The sequence below is a fragment of the Micromesistius poutassou genome (assembly GCF_964030765.1).
Source record: "Micromesistius poutassou genome assembly, chromosome: 2".
NCBI classification, from domain to species: Eukaryota; Metazoa; Chordata; class Actinopteri; order Gadiformes; family Gadidae; genus Micromesistius; species Micromesistius poutassou.
In genome coordinates, this window is record NC_140272.1 from 10,545,992 (window position 1) to 10,568,845 (window position 22,854).

The 22,854-nt window shown below is 43.9% G+C and overlaps 1 protein-coding gene across 6 annotated transcripts in view; it reads right to left on the bottom strand.

The window, feature by feature from the left end:
• The window catches only part of ptprt (protein tyrosine phosphatase receptor type T), a gene marked incomplete at both ends in the record, with an annotated part of 224,076 nt that overhangs the window by 65,134 nt on the left and 136,088 nt on the right, over positions 1–22,854 (bottom strand). For 3 of the 6 annotated variants that reach the window (XM_084463778.1, XM_084463777.1, XM_084463776.1), the window contains 5 exons: positions 2,270–2,405; positions 11,980–12,036; positions 13,693–13,729; positions 18,082–18,367; positions 21,468–21,570. In XM_084463778.1, the coding sequence (XP_084319904.1) occupies positions 2,270–2,405; positions 11,980–12,036; positions 13,693–13,729; positions 18,082–18,367; positions 21,468–21,570 (619 nt within the window). The remainder of the gene's footprint in view (positions 1–2,269; positions 2,406–11,979; positions 12,037–13,692; positions 13,730–18,081; positions 18,368–21,467; positions 21,571–22,854) is intronic. The other 3 variants (XM_084463779.1, XM_084463781.1, XM_084463780.1) reach the window with 1 other exon arrangement.

The following is a 22,854-nucleotide window of genomic DNA, read 5'->3' on the forward strand; positions in this document are numbered from 1 at the left end:
GTTTTGAAAATATAACAGTCCACTTGTAAATATTCAGCTTGCCCTGCAAATATTTCGGAATATTGCGATTGTTTTGCTGATATTTCGACTGTGAGGCCAAAGGGTATATTTCTTTTATTTCTCATTGCTTATTTCCATGCCCAGTTTTTCTGCATTCCCCGTCGCTCTTTGCTTCTGACCTTTGCCCCCTGCTCAACCTTTAAATATTGATGTTGTTCTTTTAGCACATAGTTAGCATAGTGCCTTGCATAGTATGGAGTCCGTCTCTTCACTTAAACAATCAGTTATTCTCCTCCCCTCATGCTCGCCCCCTCTCTCTTCCTCTTTCCTATATTTCTTCACTTTCTCTTTGTCTGGTGGTATGTATCATTGACCTTGACCCCTCTGAAGCCTCTTTAATGTTTATGGGCTTTCCTCCATCTCATTAGCATCTCATTAGCATAATACACTTGACCCCTTCATCCTCTCAGGTGAACTAAAGCTCCTTGCTTCATCTTTCTATCGATCCGCTTTCTGCATTATTCTTCCTCACTTCAGGTTTCTGGGTCTCTGTCTTCCCCCTTTTTACAGTTCCTCCCATTTCTGTTGAATATCTATCTTCTCTGGTCCTTATTGTCGGCCCAAAAGGACCAGGTTAGCATGCTGTTTGGTGTGCTTTAGCCTGGGTTAGCCTCTGAAAAGCAGATCTGCTGAACCTGACCTCCCTGATTCCTGTCTGAGTCGCTCTGCTCCCGGCTCAGAAAGTAATGAAATTATTCAGATGAGATGCGGGCCGAATACAGGCACGCCTCTCTCATTCTCTCCATCTATTTCTCTCTTGTCACTCCTCCTCTATTTATCTCTCCTTTTCCTCCCTCTCTAAAGATTGATATACATTTTATTTCTGAAGGTAAGATGGTAAGTTCCAGCGCCATGAATAACATGCATCTCTATTCAGTGTAAGTCACTTTGGATGAAAGCGTCTGCCAAATGACAAAATAATGACCGTAATAGTAAACGGTTAACATTGATGTACCATAGCAGTGGTCTGCTAACGGCGATTGGTGGGTCCTGGATGCTCATTGGTATTCAGTGGAGACACGGCATGGACCCTGGACCGAACGCACTAGAGAGGAGCTCAACAAAGTCTGCTAATCCCGAGTCTCCTTCTGCCTCACCGTCGCCACGGCCGGCTGGGATGACGGACGCGAGGGTAATGAGGAGTGGCGGGAGCCCTCAAGGACGGCGCTAACGGCCACAGACCCCAGGGTTTACGACGGCACACAACGCGGCGCCCTCACGGAATGACAAGCAGCCGCTCAGAGTGGACGGACCAAACCACGGCTGCACTTTGATGAGGGGGCGGGGCTTCATTTTGAGTGGCGGGATTCCATTTCCCTCGTTATCCAATTACTTTTGAGTTGTTTGAATCCTGTTGTCAATAATCCACCGGCCCGGATGATAAATGATCCCCAGTATGCTTTCTTAAATCATATGTAAATATACAATATTACAATATTGTTGTCAATGTTAATTGTTGTTACACAAATGTCTAAGAAAATGCTGAGAAAGAAATTAAATCTAACATTGATTTACAAAAAAATTTACATTTTTTAGCTGGTATGGTACCTCAGTACAGCTACGACTTCAACATGATTAGCATGTGTGTGTGTGTGTGTGTGTGTGTGTGTGTGTGTGTGTGTGTGTGTGTGTGTGTGTGTGGTTGCGTGTTTCATGGTGGTAAATAGATGCTATAGATATGAATAATAAACCCAAAAATAAAATGGCAAAAGATATGGTAAACCAATAATGATTCATGAAGCAAAATGATGAGAATGGAACGAGGCAAGAGGTGTGATTAGGTGAAGATAGAGAGAGACAGAGAAAGAAAGAGCAGGGATCAAGGTAAGCCAGTGTGCATTTTACCAGAATCACCTGGGCCTCGACTGTCTACTGTCTTACATCAAGTATGACCCACAAGCAAGTGCCATGACACCTTAACCTATACATTTGAACACTGGTGAAGTGATGAAAGAAAAATACTTTCATTTCCATGTGTGCAATATAATGCATTTCCTCCTTCCTAAACAGTGAGATGCTGTGATTCCTTTGAAGGTTGCACATTTGTCTTTCCTGTCTGTCTGTCTGTCTTTCTTGTGTGTGTGATAGTGTGAAAGGTCATGGTGAGGTAACAATTTGGTACGGTTAGAGTGACGTCATGATGTCGTCCTATTAAGGTCAAATCCAGGTCAGGTGTCCATAGGGTGGTGAGGTCATAGTGAGGTCATACCTGCGTTTGAAGGTGAGCAACAGTCCCAGCAGGATGATGATGAACATGAGGACCCCAGCGATGAAGCCTGCCATCTTCACCGTGCTGTCCACCTGCTTCTCTGGCTCCATTGCATCAGAATCCTGGGTAGAGGCGCCTACACACACACACGGGCACACACACACACACACACACACACACACACACACACACACACACACACACACACACACACACACACACACACAACACACACACACACGAACACCACAGAAACAAACAGAGGTACAGAAGCACAAACACACACAGGTACATACACACACAGAGTTACATACACAAACACACACACACACACACACACACACACACACACACACACACGCACACACAGGAAAGATCATAAAGAGGAGCATGGAGATATTACCCATGGGAAGTCTTCTCAGACACAGGGACACGCAAACGTGCACATATACTCACACACATACACACAGCAAAGTTGCTGTATGAACATACATGCCATACCATATCATAGAGGATAACATTAAGGCACATATCCTTGAGGATTTCAAGGTGAACAATACACACAAAGGAACACACACAACAAAACACACACAATGGCGCACACAATTCAACAGGAAGGGTAAGCCACAAGCACTAGTCGCTGCCGCCGTGCTGTTTCGCTTGAATTTCTGCGAGATATACCAGCAGATTGATTCAATTGAATGGTTTGTGAAATACCCGTCAGACACACATGGACACAAGTATCAACCACAACCACACACGATAATCAACAACAGACAATATGAATCATCTTCACTTAAAATGAGCCATGGTCACAACGTGGAGAAATAAAAGATATAATTCCAGTCTCCAGTCAATGAATTTGACAGCCAGGATTAATGAAGACATACATTTTAATCAATGTCTTGTTTGCCGAGTCATTTGTAATTGAATAATGAGAAAATAAATATTTTGTGTCCCTAAATGGATAAAAAATGACAGTAAAGTGAGGGAACTGTCAGACCAGGTATTGAGTAGTTTCTCACTAAGAAATACAAAACACATGCACTTACATTTTCCTCTCTGGGGTCAAACCTTGCAACACACACAGTCCTTGACATTGTGAACACATGTCCCAAAGAATTCCACACACATACAGCTGAACATAATGGACACAAGGACACATTTTTCTTTTCCTGTTGGATCTTTCCACCATATGGACAGATCAGTTGGCCATGACAACCCCACCATAACCACACATCAAGCATTAATATATACACACTTGATACCTGCAAATCAACACAAAACACCATCCATGTCTCAAACATGAGCACAATCGATGCTTAACACCTGAAAACTCACACAGTACACAACTATGCAAGACCCCAACTTAACGCGATGAGAGAGCCACACATTGGAGTCAGAAAAGGATGTATATGGAGCAGAAAGCTGGATGTGTGAGTGTGTGTGTGGGGGGGGGGGTGTTTTGGGGTAGGGGTGTTTGGGGGTGGGGGGAATTTAGCGATAGCAGAGCAAAAAAAATGGATAAATCTAGAACAACAGCAGGTCTTTGAACATGCACAATGTGAGTGGACCCAAACTACGGTCGCGGTATGTTCAGGGAACGTAGGGGAAAGGAAGGGGTGGGGGGAGGACGTGCGGGGGAGATAAGAAGGGAGGTTGGAGAGGAGCAGAAAGAGATAAGGGGGTGTAGGAGAAGAGCATAGTGCACTCCGCTTGCAGTCCAAACTGTTCCTATTGAGAACCAATCGGAAACATCCTCTGAACCACAGAGGGAAATTAAAAGGGGTTTCTTGAGCTTGTCCTGCTAAACCCCTGCAGAGACCCTGGACCACAGACCAGACAATAGACTGCTCCGTTGACCAGTTTCTTCCCACAGCAACCCCAGAGCTGAACCAAGTGAGTGTTCAGCTGTCTGGAATTTTGACTCTGGGATTCCGGAACTGCAACCAATGTTTCCCTTTTTTGCAGAAGATCAAAATGAACGGCCTCTTCTTCAAAAAAGGAAAACAATGGTTTTTCAAAGCATCTGCATCGGCCTGCGCCCACACACATCCAGTGAGCCGAGGATATATCATACACGCTACATCATTAAACAGAGCTGGAGGTCAGGGGTCAACCATCACATACATCCCAGCCAGACCTCGCTGTGTGTCACCCTAGGGCATAGGGAGAGGTCAGCTGATCAAAACAAACACAGCTCTGTTGTTCTGGCGTTCCTCACGGACAGGAAGCTACTCCCGGATCGGGGAGGAGAGAGTGGAAGGTCAGACATCCACGCTCGAGGTGTTAAACACACTGTGCCAATGGGAGCGAGGCAGAGAAAAGGAAAGAGAGAAATAATGAGGGGATGGAGCAGATACAGAGAGAGATCAAGGGAATTTACTCGAGTATTGTTCGTCCTTAGGTTTTTTTTGCCTATTAGTATTATTCTTGTCAATTGATGAATGTGCTGGTTTATTTCAGAACACCTATTGTATATACTGTATGGCCTGCTAATAAAGCCAACTGAAATGAGTTGAAAAGGGATAGAGATAGATTAGATTGTGTTACTATTCCTCTTGCAGCCATTTGTGTGGGTCTCACCTTGACAGACCAAGACAGGCTATTGATTGGCTTACTCAAGGCATGGGGGGGTTCCATTTAAACCCATGTCTCTCAGCTCCGCCCACTCACGCCACAGAATAACCAGTTTGATATGTGATCTAAGACCTGTGGCAGGTGTGTTTGGAGACCAAATACACAGCCTGTACTTGTCTTCATGGGGTCAAGCCAACAACAGCAATTGCCGGGTATCCCACTGCGATCATTGACCAAGCCTCAGAAGATAAGTACATATGTGTGGAGGCACAGTGCTAAGCTAACTAGCAGTCAGCTGCAGGGTGTGGAGGCATTGTGCTAAGCTAGTTAACTGTTTGCTACTGGTGTGTGGAACGAAAGCCATAGGATACCTAGCTGTCTATTGCAGATGTGTAGAGGCACAGCTCTACCGTAGCTGTAAGCCACAGGTGTTTGGAGACACCATAATATGCTAGCTAGTCATAAGCTGCCCCCACTTCTCGCTCCCTGGGCAGTTTATCATCTCACGGTGGGTGAACCCGTAATTTCCTCCTGACTGTGCCGTGACCCACCGAGCCACGCCTTGATTGGGTACAGCAGGTCATGATGTCACAAGCAACAGCCCCAATAGGGAGCAGGTTCAGCTGGTTTGATTGGACAGCTTGGCTGCTGCCTGGCCAATCTGGTGAACTGTCGCCAGGTTTCGACCGCGGGGGCAAAGAAGGGGCCGGGCTGGGTGCCATGGGCAATGAGGGGGTCCTATTGAAGTGGTGTTTGAGATGAATAGAGAGTGTGGAGGAATATGAAGCTAATATAACCCAAACCCTAATTTCCCACGGAACTGAACCATTATTTAGAGTTTACAGGTGTTTTTGTTCATCAATAATTACTTACATTGATTAAGTACTTTTCAAGGCATTCAAAGTGCTTAGCATAGTGTTTAGTAGTGATTAATTAATCAATCAAAAAGTGATTTCAGTAGTATGAGTCAATAGTTTTCTGAATTCTTATATAATTTCATGTATAATTGCATAATTGAATGGTAATTTATGATGTTGTTTTAATTATACATATTATAAACTATGTTAACAAAATAAAAATACAAAATATCCATCCGCATCGACAGAAAATAACCGAAAGTGAGGATTTTGTAAAAACTAAATTGTACTGTTTATTTGATATTGTAAATTGGTCAAAGTTATTTTTTCAGTTGGCGGTTACATGGTTGACTGTATCCCAACTACTTGTATTAGGGAGAACAAATATGTAATGTTTGTAAAAACCCTGCACAACAGGGTGTTCAGAAGGGTGCTCAAGCCATGGACGTGATTATCTTCCGTAGCAGAAATAGCTAACCTTTCTGAAGCCTGCATTATATTATTATATAATAATAATCTTTATGTACGCTCCGGTGTGGAGTCCTCTGTCTCCACCACAGGGACTATCTGTCTACTGCAGAAGGTCAGGCAACGGCACCTTGTTTGTTTCTCTCACCCGCTCTCTCTCCCTCCCTCTCTTCCTTTGTTTCAATTTTCCCTGAGAGAGAAACCTCCACACATCGATTGAAAGGCAAAAGATGTTAAGTCTCTCTCTCTCTCTCTCTCTCTCTCTCTCTCTCTCTCTCTCTCTCTCTAACTCAAAGCACAGAAAACGATGGCCTTCTCACAAGGCTGTTAGCTCAAGATAGTGTAAAATAATTGATAGGTTGCAGTTAAAACACACACACACACAGACACACACACACACACACACACACACACACACACACACACACAGACACACACACAGATACACATACACATACACATACAGAGTTCTATAGAATCATATATATATTTAAACATGGTTCTATTCCAAAACCTTGACCACAAATCCACATATTGTTATTGTTATTAAACATATTTGATCGATTTGCTTTATACTGGCAAACACTGAAATACTTTGGCAATTGTGTTTGGTTTAGCTTTTTAGAAGTATTTCATCAATACACAAGATCAGATGTTATAATCTCTTGTGCCAAAATCCAAGGAAAACACATATTCAGAAGCCCCTGCCCAAACCAACCTTATAAGCACTAAGCTACCAACCAAAGGTGAAAAACACGAGACAAATGGCCCAACTAACAGCAGTAAATACAGCATTATGCAGTAAGCAGAATTTCATTGGTGTTATCAAGTGGGCGCCCTCTTTCACAGATGTTTTGTTAAGTTAAGGCCCACAACACCTCCTGAGGGCTTAATAATGTAACCAGCGTCCTGGATTCACCCCCCTCAATGCTGCCACCACATTGCCACATTTAATGCATCTAAATACTCTCTTTCCTGCATCGTACCCCTAGCCCTACCCCTAACCCTGACCAAACAAACACGTTAGCACATTAGTCAGCTGGCTTACCTTAGCTTGCACCCCAGGAAGTATGTTTTCTCCTTACCCACAGCCATTCACTTGCTTGTTCTGCTGCCACGGACATGTTACTAACCGCCTGCCTCAGACTTCATCCACAAATGCCCAGTTCAGTCAGCAAGCTAGTAGCAGATCTAGCCACGAACCCCAGTGCACCGATTTCATTAGGCCTTAGTCGCGTACTCCAGCCTCGCTGTGCTGCCTCTCTATTGTACTGTGAAACTTTGGTAGATTCATTTGGGTCAAGGTAAGTGCTTATTAACTTACTACTGAAGGATACAGAATTTTAAATAGAGTTCTGTTTTATTTATTGTATTCTCCAACATTGAAATCTTGGTAGAATCTTTAGCCTTAGGTTTGGGGTTGTTTTTAAGAGTACCTCTTATGAACCGTAGGTAACTTAGTTTTTCTACAACTATGGCAGGGAAGTGACGAGGCCAGTCCTCGTTTCAGTTCCAACCATGAGCAACCGCTATTGTTTCCTTCTTCCACCATATTCATTCAATTTCTTATTCCCTCAACGCCCACACGCTGTGTGTGTGTGTGTGTGTGTGTGTGTGTGTGTGTGTGTGTGTGTATGTGTGTGTGTGTGTGTGTGTGGTTCTGGTGCATTGTGTGTCGATATGTAACCATGTATGTGTGTGTGTGTGTGTGTGTGTGTGTGTGTGTGTCTGTGTCTGTGTGTGTGTTTGTGTGTGTGGCTGTATAATATCCGTTTCATTTCAGCAATTCCCCAGGTTTTTCATTTTATTTCTGTATACTCGCGAGTAGAGTAAAATTAAGTCTAAGAAAGGAATTATGGGTAAAACGGGAGATATTAAAAAAACATAATCTCATCCAAACAGAGTGATTTCTTCAGCGGAAAGCACAATGCAGCCATGGCATCAAATGTAGCAATACCATGTGTGCTCGCTTGTGTGTATAAGTGTGTGTATGTGTGACAGTTGGGTGTGTGTGTGTGTGTGTGTGTGTATGTGTGTGAATCTATATATCCACACATACACACGTTCACAAACACATACACACACACACACACACACACACACACACACACACACACACACACACACATATTTTGCCTATTCACATGGAACACTATTACCATGTGAATAGTGGTTGTGATGTTTTATACGAGGGACCTACTAAGAGGACGGTCAAAGTTGTGTCCTTGGAGCAGGTCTTTTCCATTAGTTCAGGAGAAAAGGTCATTGAGTGAATGTGTGTGTGTGTGTGTGTGTGTGTGTGTGTGTGTGTGTGTGTGTGTGTGTGTGTGTGTGTGTGTGTGTGTGTGTGTATGGGTGTGTGCTTGTGTCCGTGTGCATTTTCACATCTGAATGTAGATAGCTGTGTATTGTATCAAATTATCTTGATGTACAGTATGTGTTTGCTGGCATGCAAGCATGTATGTTTGTACATGTACATACAAACAATTGTATTAATAAACTAATGACATCTTTAACATCTTTTTGCAAAACCATGTTTGGTAAATATTGCTTAACTGTATTTATATCGGTCCCTTGATTTATATGATTTTGTCTGTGTGCGCACTTGCATACATCTGTGTGTGTGTGTGTGTATGTGTGTGTGTGTGTGTGTGTATGTATGTGTGCATCTTGCATCCTGTGTGCGTGTGTATATAGTCCGTCAGCTGCCATTCTTTGTGGATAAGCTTTAGCGTTAGCCCGGCAGAGTGTGTTCAACAGGATTATATTATTTGATGTTATATATATATATTATATTACTAATCTGAGATATGCTGCCACAGCATTAAGGACGATGTGTGTTTTGTGTCCCGGTGGGTTTAACTGCAGATGAAGAAAAGAAAGAGCCTGTCATGTATATATATGTGTGTGTGTGTGTGTGTGTGTGTGTGTGTGTGTGTGTGTGTGTGTGTGTGTGTGTGTGTGTGTGTTTGTATATATGAGTGAGTTTTACGACTTTTACAAAAGGTAACCTTCATAAAGTTTATTTTAGATATTTGCGGTTTGTATTTGCATTAAATATTCATAAAACAAAACAAATATGAATATCTCTTTAACTCCTTCCTATGTGTGTGTGTGTGTGTGTGTGTGTGTGTGTGTGTGTGTGTGTGTGTGTGTGTGTGTGTGTGTGTGTGTGTGTGTGTGTGTGTGTGTGTGTGTGCGTGTTTTCTTGATGTGTCCATGTGTGTCTTTTTAGTCTGAAAGAGGCGGATTAGCATATTTTTAATCTGCATAATTCAAGAACAGAGACAATAGTCTCACACACACACACACACACACACACACACACACATAAACACGTATGCACGCACACATACAGATCCATTAAAGTTGAACCTCCAACATGCAGGTCACATGGTCATGCTTTGGTAGTACTTTAGAGCTTTTAACATCTCAAATGAGTCCAAAACGACATAATCTGTTCTCTGCATAATGTTGGGGGCCAGGGAAACCTGTGTCTATAGGCCGGGTCCATGATGTGAATGTAGCTTTGTGCGTGTAAAAATGTGTGTGTGTGTTTATGTGTGTGTGGGTATGAAAGTCTGCATGAATATATGGCTGTGTTTCTGTGTGAGTATGTGTATGAGGATGTATATCTGCATATAGCATGGTCCACTAGTGTGTGGTTTAAGCGTGTTCTGTTGATAGCTACATGACAGCCTTCGTATCCCCAGTGCGTCTATTTCTAGATGAAAACAATCCCAGCATGCCATGCATTGGGCCATGCAATGACTAAAACAATTACGAGCCGACACAAATCCTTTGTGTTCCCGCGGAAACTTCTTTCCTACCTCAGAGGTCTGTTGACAAGGTAACACCTGAACTCAGCTGTGTGTGTGTATGTGTGTGTGCGTGCATGTGTGAGATGTGTGTGTGTGTGTGTGTGTGGGGGGGGGGGGGGGGGGGTGTGCGGGGTCCTGGCTTTGTCACAGAATTTGAATTTTCTGTTCTTCTTCTGACAGTCCACTTCTCTGTATCTTTTTAGCTTTCATCTTTTTTTTAACTTTCACTTATCCGTGCTGTCTGGGATTTTACTTTTCCCTACCCCTCCCCCTCCTTCTCTCATTCTATCTCCATCTCTCTCTATCGCATTCTCTCTATTGTTTTCTATTTACTTGGGGCTCTCTACCTCGGTGTATGCCTCTATATGTCTCTCTTGCTCTGTTTCTCTCTCTGTATGCTTGGGTCTCTCTACCTGACTGTGTCACTCTCTCTCTCTCTCTTAACCCCAGATTCTGAACAAGCCTGGTCTCCAAGCGATATAATCACTCCTCCAGACGTGTTGTCCTTAAAGTGTCACATTTCTGTATTCACCGGAGCACCTCTTTCTTCTCAGCCTCCATTATTTTATTAAAATCCTTTATGTCACTGGCCGATCTGACTCAATCTTTTGCAAATCCGTGAGTGAGTCATCAAACAGCAACCAGATAAGCTTGTCAATGACAGGTTTCATCCACACAGAGAACGCAAGGTCTTTGTGTGTTTGTCTGTGTGTGTGAATGTGTGTGTGTTGCTCAGTCACGCACACACACACACACAGGGATGAATGCAAACATCCACACACACACACACACACACACACACACACACACACACACACACACACACACACACACATATATAAACCCACATGCACACGCATGCAGACACACACACACGCACACACACACACACACACACACACACACACGCGCACACACACAAAAGACATGCACACATTGCATCACTCTTGCAGGTGCCACCTCGGCAGTGGCACAGGTATGCTAGAACAGGAAGTACGCTAGAGCAGGAGGTACACTAGAACAGGAAGTACGCTAGAACTTATTTTACTCTGTCTTAAATCCTCATTTTTTTAATCCTTTTTTTCAATGGGAAGAAATGTGGGGTGTGGTTGGTTGTCAATGCATAGGTTGAAAATCAGTTCAACATAAAATGCAAGATCAAGGTGATTGAAGAGCAATGCGCTTATGAAATAACATTTACTGATATCAAAGCAGAGTGAGAATACGACTGAAATACGACTCACAGGGCTTAACTGCTCTGGGTTTTACAACTCTCTCAGGGGTTTTAGTTGAACACAGGGATCTTACAACCGGCCATTTATAGCTCATGGAACTAAAAAGAGAAAAGTCTGTCTACCTTTTAAAGACAAAACACAGCTGTGTAAACCATAACAATTCTAAGTCAATATCATGTCATCTTAGAATAAATCTCTTTGTCATGATTTCTTGAATCCAGTCTTAATAGATAAAGGATGTCTTAAATAAATGAATAGTTCAGCAAGTAAGGGCTACAAAGAGAACCTGTCTCGCAAAAAGTATTTTGTATTAGAATTCACACAAACTTCTGTCAGGTCCTGCTGCTAAGCTCAACGGCAAATTAAAATGGCACAGTTGTATTCCAATAGAAAGGAAATAGTGCAGTGTGTATGTATGTGTGTGTGTGTGTGTGTGTGTGTGTGTGTGTGTGTGTGTGTGTGTGTGTGTGTGTGTGTGTGTGTGTGAGCAGAGTTGCCATGCAAAACAAAAAGGAAAACAACATCTAGGTGACGACGCAACTGACAACATGGCAAAAAAAGGTGGGAAAACCAAAGCAGTAATGATAGGGGTGGGGAGGAGGGGGAGGGATCAGGGCAACTCGTCGTAGGTCAACTCAGGCGAAACAAGGAGGCAATGGTGTGAGGTGGATGGCTGCTTTGAGATGGATAAAAACATGAACCAAAGAAACAACAGAAGATAAGAACGAGTTCTGCCTGTGGATAATCACCTTCGCTGGGGATGACTAGAATGTACGGCGTGGTAATTTGTCCCCTACCTATCACCACTAACGCCAGGGCAGACCATCCCCGGGCGTGGAGGAGAGAAGGAACAAAGACAGAGAGAACAGAAGGAGAGAGAGAAACCAACAGAAGGGGGGGGAAACAGAAAGTAGAAAAAAAGGTCTAAGAAAAAGCCATTTCTCGTAGTTTCTTTAGTCATTTCATCAAGTTATCAATTGTTTTTCCTGAGGAGAGAACATTTTGGTCAAATGAGCGGTGGAGACATTAACATTATTTATAAAATAAACTGGTACTCGTAAGGTGGACAGGGATTGGTCGGTTAACAGGAGGTTAGCATCAGGAAGTTAGCATAGATTAGCATCTTGATAGGAGTACATTAGTGGTGGATCTAACGGACTCTGTGGCGTCAGTCTGGATGAAGGGGGGGGGGGGTCGTTAATAAGGCGTGACGGGGGGTGAGCGTGGGTGATGTCAAACTTGATGTTAACTTTGAACTGTGAACCTGTCTCTTTGGAGAAGGTTCAAACCAGAAGGGGAAAATAATGGATTGTGGAATGAGGGCAAAATAAAAGAACAAGCGATGAATTGCAAGGTGATAAAATGAAAGAAAACCAAAATAATGCAATGGTTTCAGGCCCAGTGGGGGTCCGAGGAAGGTCCCTTTGTCCGTCTATATAACTTGACAACACATCCTATTCAAGGCACGCATTGAGTGGTAAAGTAAACAGGCTTTGGACCGCAGAGCAAGGCAACACATTTTAAGATACAGTCGGTTTATTTGATGGACAGGTAATAAAGGTAATTAGCTATCTCCTGGCCTGTGCTTCCCTTACAGTGTTTGTTTGTTTGGCTTTCAACAAACTCACAATAGTTTGGTTTCCCTTCAGCTCAGCGACTGTGCCGCTCTTTGGTTTGTGGAGTCGGAAGGCGCGACTCTATGCGTTTGCCCCAGATTGACGCACAGACGGACAGCTGACCCCACTCCCCCCCCCCCCCCCCCGGACCACCGGACCACCGGACCCCCACCCACCACGCTACGCCCACGAGCAGCACGGAGACAGGAGGATGGAGAGACGGAGAAGAAGAGGAGGAAGAGGAGCAGCGAAGCGAGGGAGCGCAGGCGACAGAATGTAAAGCTCACGAACACACAGCCGTAAATAACAAGAGAGAGAGCAATAAAGAGAGAGAGAGAGAGAGAGAGAGAGAGAGAGAGGGAGGATTGGTGGAAGATAGAGAGAGGGTTTGATAATCGAGAGCAGGCTGAAGAGTGTTAAAGTACATGTGTCTGCCTGTGGTTGGGCTACTGTAGATTAGCAGCTAGGGCTAGTGGTATGAAAGAGACAAGGGAGGACCAGAGTGAGAGAGAGATGAAAACAACATAGAGGCAGCGGGAAAATGCAACACAGATGGGGTCATGCAGGTTATCAGGTGATGCTGGGGGGGAGGGGGCAGGGCGGAGGGGGGGGGGGGGGGGGGGGGGGGGGGGGGGGGGGGGTGGTGACATACATGTGTGTCATGTAAGTCGTCATGGTTCCTGTCTATGACATGTGATGACAGTCTGGCTATTCACTACTTATTAATACACGGGTACACGTGGAACAGGTTAGCATGTTAGTGTGTGTGTGTGTGTGTGTGTGTGTGTGTGTGGGCCACCGTGGGTCTGTTGGAGTGAACACAGACATTGTAACTGATGGACATACCTTTGGTAGCAAGGCGGACACAGTTGATCTTAGTTTCCTGTAAAGAGAGAGAGAGCGAGAGAGACACAGAGAGAGAGAGAGAGAGAGAGAGAGAGAGAGAGAGAGAGAGAGAGAGAGAGAGAGAGAGAGAGAGAGAGAGAGAGAGAGAGAGGGGGGGGGGGGGTGGGAGAGAGAGACAAGTTAGAACCTGAGAGACAAAGTCAGCAAGTTAGTCAGTCATTGAGTTTGACTTGATGACAATCAGTCATTGTTTGACAATCAAACACAAGCATTTATATATCCCAGCCTGTATTCACCCAATGGTAGAGCACAACATGAGCCAGAAGAGCACCTCATTATTACAAACTCTGACCACACACTAGTTTAATATTACAGACAGCACACAGAGTTAGTAAACTTTATTTTATTTTTAAAACTTTCTATCTCTCTAACCTTGTATACTTGTTCATCCACCCTTCCACTCATCCGGCTCCCAGTCATTCTCTCTCCCTTGCGCTCTCTCTCTCTGTGAACCTATCTGTATGGTGTGTGTTGCTGTTTGCATCTGTGTGTGTGTGTGTGTGTGTGTGTGTGTGTGTGTGTGTGTGTGTGTGTGTGTGTGTAGTTGTTTCATGTGCGGAGCAACCACTAATTGGCACAATTATGGCAAGAGACTGAAGCCACACTGATGTCAAGTTCTCTCGCCCAGAGAGAGAGAGAGAGAGAAAGAAAGAGAGAAAGAGAGAGAGAGAGAGATTCATACAGTGATGGTGGAGAGATATGAGAGAAAGAGAACAGAGAGAGAGGAAGGAAAGAGAGAAATACAGAAAGTGAGACAGGTACAGAGGGAGAGAAGGAGAAGTAACACCAAACTGGAATGGTTTATTTTGAGTTTATCTAATTTTGGTTCTTATCTGTAACAATGTGTTCATAACCTGAGGGGGACGCACACGCACGCACACACACACACACACACACACACACACACACACACACACACACACACACACACACACACACACACACACACACACACACACACACACACACATTCACACACACACACACACACACACACACACATATTCAGACAGACAATGACTGCTTATGTAATTGGTAAATTAGGTTTTGTCAGATTGGATATTTTGACATGGAAAGAAAAGGCATGTTTATAAAAATAGACCGAAAATTAAGATAGAGAGTGAGAGTGAGAGTGAGAGTCAGAGTCAGAGTCAGAGTCAGAGAGAGAGAGAGAGAGAGAGAGGTAGCGTGAGCAAATAACCCAAAACCTTATACCCGCGTTCAGTTTCCACAAAGCCTCACCACCGCCATTAAGATATAGACAAACCAGAAACAAAACCATAGCACTCAAACTTGATATCTTGATATATCAAAAATGATATCTGTCCCTCAAACAACGTTAGGTGTAGCAGAGTACCTAAGCACAGTGACTGCTGAACATCAAATTCAGCACTATTCCAACCGCATTCTTTCAAAGTTTCTAAGGATTTAGACCCAGTGAGAATAAGTTAGATTGAGAGAGTTAGAGAGAGAGAGAGAGAGAGAGAGAGAGAGAGAGAGAGAGAGAGAGAGAGAGAGAGAGAGAGAGAGAGAGAGAGAGAGAGAGAGAGAGAGAGAGAGAGAGTCTTTTATTACTTGTATGGACGGGTGATGGCAGTTCTATTAGATCTAAATTCTGTTTTGTTACAAATAAATCACCAACAACCATTTAACAGCAACCACCAAGTATTTCTGGCCAATGAAGTTAATTTATTCAGGATAGTGTTGCAAATCTTTTTAAATTAATTATAGATGGAAACATCTCATAATATAAAAACAACGTATGATTAACATTAGAGAACATTTATTCCACAAACTATTAATAACGTTAATTTCTTAACAGACCAAATCTCTGGCTGTCTTCAAAGAGAGAACAAAGCAACAGAAGTAAGCTATAGACATTTGGAGCTTAGCTTGCTAGTATTATGAGTCAATCTTGATACAGGGAGGCACATTTGGTTGCTATGCAACCACAACAATTTGGAAGTGTTGAGTGCAAAGTTAACACAAGGAGCCATTTTCCACATAACCAAATAGCAACATATGACATACTCCTTATATAGTTGACTCGATTGAGGAACGGCCTGTATATACAAAATATACATCTGTGATCAACTCAAATATACAGCTGTTGATGCAACCTTATTGATTTGGATAAACCAGCTAATGTCAGCTCTCCAAGCCCTGCTCTAAAAATATAATTATTTATACTGGATATCAAGTTTTTCGAATAACACAAAATATCTTCATAGATTTGTTTAATATTTCATTATTTGAAGTTCAGCTTTTTGTATTTTAATTTGATTTCTGTGTTATATCTGTGGATTCTAATAAACACTTAATTGTATTAATTTAATCTTCCTTGAGAATGAATGATCCGATAATAAAAACAACATGTATCCATGGTCTGATTAATTGCAATTCATTTTTAATTGTTTTCTTGTCTATACTGATTTATCCAAATTTGAATTTAAAATGTGAGTATTAACAAAGTGTTGTGTTTTTTGGGAAAGGCCACATGGTGACTATGAGTAGAGTAAATTAGATCAAGTCAGTCAATCCACATTCGGCTGGAATTCGAATACTAAATCAGAAAAAATGGGTTTTGGGTTGAGTTTTTGTAAAGAGGGCAGCGTGTGATCCACATGGTTACGACCCACGCCAACTTTGTGTTATTTTATTAATGTTGTTGTGAATGAACGTTACAATGAGCGATGTTGAACACGAAATCCCCCACACACCCTAGCGTTATACTATAGATGTCTGGGGAGCCTAAAACTCAGTGCCTCGGAAAAAGGCACTCAAACATCACAAAAAGCACCACCTCCATTCGCAGCATGGAGGTGTGGAACGTCGTGTTTTGGGGAGAATGGCAAAAACACACAATTTACTTTTTAAATTGAGGTACCAGGGACGAAATGACAGATATTACTATGTTGATGATCATATAAGACGTATCACCATGTTTAAAAAATAAAAATAAAACTGATTTGGGTTCACTGGCTCTTTAAAACCTGAATAGGAGAATCGGAACCTGACTTTTTCTGGTTCAAATCCGAACAATGTGGTCAAATGCTTGTCTATAATCTAAGTGCCCTTGGGCATGACACTGTGTTTTAATCATCCCTTATTTAATCAGTAATGGAAGCTGGTCTCAGCCTCCCTGAAGAATATAGAATCATTCTAAACATATATTCTCCATTTGAATGTGTGTTTTGAGTAAGGTATTCAGGTCAAAATCACCTTAGTCCTGATTTTTTCCTCATCTGGGGGCAGAGAATTATACATTGATGTCTATTTGTCATGCATGAATTACCTGGCTACGGTCGCTGCGTGAGCACACTTGTTTTTCCCATTTGCTTCTCAACCTCCCGCCCCCTGACCCGTACAAATTACACACTGATTGGATTGGCTGGGATCCAATCAAATCAGGATGTCTGATATGACTAGATTAAGACGTAGACACACACACACACAGACACACATGCATAGGCACGACCACAGGAACAGACAGAGGTGCATGCACACAGACCCACACAAACACGCATCAATAGAAAATGACAAACACATGATAGATACCCAATACACACACACACACACACACACACACACAGGTAATATCTTGTTGAGTTGCATTCTGGGACAGCATTCTGGGAGGGGGAGGTTATAAAGATGGCAGCTCTGCTTGCCAAAAGGAGTTACTGTAGTTACAGAGGTGGAAAATTAAAGTAGTACTCTGAGGATTTCACAGCGATATGGAGATTGGAAAAGTGACTTTGTTTCGGGAATGAGGGATAAGGGGGGTTGTTCATTTGCTGACGGTTTAAAGTTCACACAAACACAGGAGACTGAGAGGTACCCAGTCAAATGTACTGTAGCATCTGCGTAGTGTCCTGCTTTGATAAACACACACACACACACACACACACACACACACACACACACACACACACACACACATACACACACACACACACACACACACACACACACACACACACACACACACACAATAAACATGTTTTGCTTCCAGGCCTGTCTATGGTCTTTTGTGTACTACACTATTTAAGATCTTTGGCTCACAACAACCAGATAGACACGGTCTTGCATAGAGGCAATTGGGTCCGGCTTTAGTAGATAACTAGACAACTCCCAGTCTAAGTAGAAGTAAAGGTTTCTTGAATGACATATAATCAGGACTTACTCGAGGAGGCAAGACTAAGTTATTTAAAAAAATGTTATTATTATCTTATTAAAATGTAAGTTATTTTAATAAGATGTCAATTACAAACGCCACAGTCGTGCGGTGAGCGCGGCGGCGGTGTTAGGTTCATTGTTATGGTTACCCACCCCGTTGGCGCGGCTGATGGCTTGGTAGAAGACGCTGTAGCTCTTGGCCGGGGAGAGGGGCGGGTTGGAGAAGCCCCCGTAGCTCTTGTTGTCGCCTACGGTGAAGGCAGTGGGCGCCGTCATGCTGGAGGGCGGCAGCTCCGCCGCCATGTAGTATGCCGAGTCCAGCGCCGAGGCGTTCCGGAAGCTGACCGGCGCCGAGAAACAGTTAGGGCCGCTGGTGCCGTCGCCCGTAGCCCGGCGGGATTTGGACTTCCGCTCCTCCTTCACCACGAGCTGATAGGAGCTGGCAGCACAAGAACACACACAACGATTGGTATCTGGGACGATTCCGTCACACATGCATGTCATGAAGCAACAGGGAATGGTTTTGGGGGGCGGTCTCTCTCAAAGGATGCCCATAGGTAGTTATTGGGAGTCAAACCCTTTCGGCTTGGAGTCAAATACAGAATGATATTGATAATACAGAAAAATAGATGATACGTTTTAAATGATGATTAAATGATTCAATGATACAATTGCTTGTTTGTTTGTTTGTGTCGTAGATATGTATTAATGTGCAATCTTTGTTTTGAGTTGTACGTGTGTGTGTGTGTGTGTGTGTGTATGTGTGTGTGTGTGTGTTTGCGTGTTTGTGTGTGTATGAAGATTCATGTTAATGTGTGTGTGTGTGTGTGTGTGTGTGTGTGTGTGTTTGTGGCAGATGCTTCATGTCAATGTGTACATGTCTTTGTGAGTGTGTTTCATGGATAAATGGGGACGTGTTGTGAGGTCCTTCATCCTCCTCAGACCGGTCCTCACATCGACACATAATCAGGAAAGTGTGTTGCGGCCAATTATCCCCCAGCCAATTGGCCGCTTTCAGAAAAACATGAAAAAAACATAAAAGAGATAATTACTGATGACCAAAGAACGTACCCACGCCTCCCACCTCTCTCTCTATTCTCATCTTTTCACGTTTATCTCTCTCCCTTTCCATTCTCCTCGCTCTTGTTCATAATTTTTCCCTCCTTCTCTTCCTATCCTTTCTCGCTTACAATCCCTTTTTTAATCTCCATCTCTCTCTCCCTTTCGTTCTCCCTCTCTTTCGTCCCATGTCTCTCGCCCCCATGTTGAGGGTCTATATATTACTAATGGTGTTAAGAGGCAGCAGCATGTAAACTAAAGCTCAGAGGAGATAGGCCACAATTACCTTAAACCATTAATGAGGGTGTGTTTGTGTGTGTGTGTGTGTGTGTGTGTGTGTGTGTGTGTGTGTGTGTGTTTGCTAATGCTTATGATTTGGTTGCGTCTATGTTGTATGATTGGATGCAAATGTTTCCGTGTGTGCATGGGTTATTAAGCATGTGTGTGTGTGTGTGTGTGTGTGTGTGTGTGTGTGTGTGTGTGTGTGTGTGTTAGTATTCATGTCTGCATACTTATGCCTGTTTCCATATACATCTTTGCATTAGCGGGAATATTAATGTCCATGAATACATTTAGACTATGTATGTTTGCATGCAGCACACAAGTCTGCATCTGAGTGTGTGTGTGTTTGCGTCCATCCTCTCTAAGCGTCCCTCTCAGAGCTCCAGAAGGGCTCTTATCTCATTAAAGATCCAAAGTGAAATCCAGCTTCTTTTCTCCAAAGTTCAGCTCACATTAAAATGTGTTTGCTTCCTCTGAGATCCTCTCCTAGCTTGCCTAATAAAACTCAATCTAATGTTTATTCTCACCTTGACTGATTATGTTCAAATCAACATAAAAGTCATGCTGAGACCAATTAAAACACGTACGATCAATAGGTGAGCAGCTCCAAGTTTGATGATGTAGAATGATTAATAACAATAATAACTTAGCGATGCAACGGAATGAACTTGTGTAGCTGCATATCATTAATGAGCAGGTAGGTCATTAGAGCATCTACATGGTAAACAGGCTGCATATATTGTGTGCCATTCATAACCGTATGTCCACTCAAAGTGCTCTGCAAATTAGTGCTTCGCATACCCACAATCATATGTCGACACCCCTGTCGGCATATGAATATGTGTATGTGAGGTGCTAATTGTCAACCGATCAAGGCAGCCGGCTCATCACAGTCGTTGTTTGCAGATAGGGTTAGGCATCTTGCTCGACACTAAGCTTCGAGCAAGGGGATCGAACCAGCAACCTTCCGATTGCAAGGCCACCTGCTCTACATCCTGAGCCGCTGCCACCCCGAGTCACGCAATCTTGTTCTTCTACCCTGCAGACAGGGCTGCCTGACCCTGGGGATCGAACCCCCAACCCAGAGCGCCTAGCCTGACCGAACCTGCCGATGCTGTCGGACAGGGGTGCAGGACGGCTGAAGGAATCAGGAGTAATACGGTGTGGAGGATTAATAAAGGAACAACAACAGAAGAGACACAGGGAGAGCAGCAGGTCTCCCCTCACAGCTCGTTGGAAACAACATCCATTTTATTTTACAGTTTTCTATTTTCACACAGCCAGGCGTGATCGGCTGTAAGATAGCCTGAGGGGGTTTGGGAAATGAACAGCAAACTTCTGACCCGAGCGTGCAGCGGCTTTTAGAAACTCATTTATTAGACGCCAAGTTGTCACTACACGTACCCTCCCTCCGACTTCCCTTTCCACCACAGAATTATGTTCTCCCCGATGCCAATTAAATGGATGGAAACACACGTTCAGAGTGAACTTTTAATTAATACACACTCTGACTTAAACAATGTGTGCCCTTTCAGAGGGAAAACCAACATGTGTGCGTTTGTGCGCCGTGATTTAGTGGTTTGTGTGTGTGTGTGTGTGTGTGTGTGTGTGTGTGTGTGTTCTTGACTCACACACCGGATTGCCTGTGCACGAGCCTGTGTGTCCATGCATGTGTACATGGGTTAGTGTATTTGTGTACACAGTCTTGTCACGAGTGTCAAATCATTTGTCAACCTCAATGTAAAAAAAATCCCCAGAAATACGTGTTCCCAAAGAGCTGCTTCTTTTTTAAGTCAGCGTGTCAACAAGCCGTTGGAGGTTAATCTCCACTCTCCTAAAGCCGCTAAGCAGCATTTTCCAAGTCAGCAGACAGGAAGTATCAAATTACTGACAGGAAGTCAGGCTTGTCAAGCGTGTCACCTCTGCCCTCCCTCATATCAACCACCCCACAAGGATAATAAAAGGAAGAGTGATGGAGATGAAAAGGGAGGAGGGGAGAGGAGAGGAAAGGAACGGAAGGGAGAAGAACGGAGAGGAAGGGAGAGGAGACGAGAAGGGGCATGTGGTGCAGACGGCGTGGACAGATGAAGCGGTGAAACGGAAGAGGAACACAGGTTAGGAACAATAAGTAAAGAGATCAGGGCAGAGGGTGAACCGTCAATTGCGTAGACGGCGGGAAGTGATGTCGTGGGGCGTACCTAACGGGCGCACCGCGTGACTGGGCGGGCTTCAGCAGCAGGGTGATGGTGGTGTCAGTCTCGTTCAGCGGCGTCTCAGACTCGTACTCCGGCATCAGAGGGGCTGACGGGAAAATAAATGCACGTTAGCACCGCGGGCACTGCTGACATCCCAGTGCGGCAGCGCAGCATGACACGACAGAATGCCGTCACGGTAGGACGTCGCGGCGTGACATCGCATGACTACATCACAGGGTGACATCACAGTGTTTCATCATAGCGTGCCATCATGGTACGACCCCGCAGTACAACAATACTGTGAGACATTGTTGTGATACATTGCGGTGTGTGTGTGTGTGTGTGTGTGTGTGTGTGTGTGTGTGTGTGTGTGTGTGTGTGTGTGTGTGTGTGTGTGTGGTTGTGGGTGACATCTCATGTGACATCACAATATTGTAGGTTAGCATTTCATTTTATTATAGTATTAATGATATAATCATAGGGTATCCATTTTACTACTGTGGCTCCATTTCAGTTTCGACAACGTGTATATAGATTTTCCCATAAGATATGTGACAGTGAACATCGTACATCGTTTTATCTGCGATGTGAAAATGAATAGCATTTCAGTAATGTCTTGCCGCTTTCCTTTGCGGTTATGAAGTGTAAACACTCCTTGGGATTTTTATTATTTCTTTAATAATAAGGTTGTCCTTGACGCTAGAGTGCTGCCATAATGCTCTCACCCCAGGTGAGTTAGGGACCGTCATAAAGAGCTCGGAGGCAGCGTTCCTCAGACACCTCTAAAAGCTCCCAGCCACCGCAGAGTGCATCTGCTTACACCATGGCAGCCAAACAGATTGATGTGGCATTTAGGAAAACCCTGTGACAGTCAAACACCTCCCTCCTCCTCCTCCTCCTCCTCCTCCTCCTCCTCCCCCTCCTCCTGCTCCTTCAATCACTCCCCTCCGTCTGTCTCTCCCTCTGTCTGTCTCTCCCTCTGTCAACTCCATTTAATTTATCTTTTTAATCCTTTGTTCTTGGGGGGAAGATAAAAAAGATAGTGGCTGGCGTGGCATTTAGGCGGGAAGGATGGGGAAGATGCAGAAAAAAACAAAACAATTTTATTTATTTATTTTAATTCACAGATGCTAACTCGTCGCCGCACGCCACCGAGGGAAAAGGCCAGGAGGACTCAGCTGTCAGAGCGAGGGACAGGCTGACGGACAGCCGTTTAAATGCTAATGTGCTAGTGGAGGCGACCCGCATGGTGCATAATGCTAACAGTCAGCACCGCCATGGCTTGGCAGTTGGGGGTTACATTCCAGGGGGTCAAGGGTCACAACAGCTGCTTAGAATATTGGATGAGATATGGCGTTGGGTGACATATTGTTACATGATGTTCACTCTG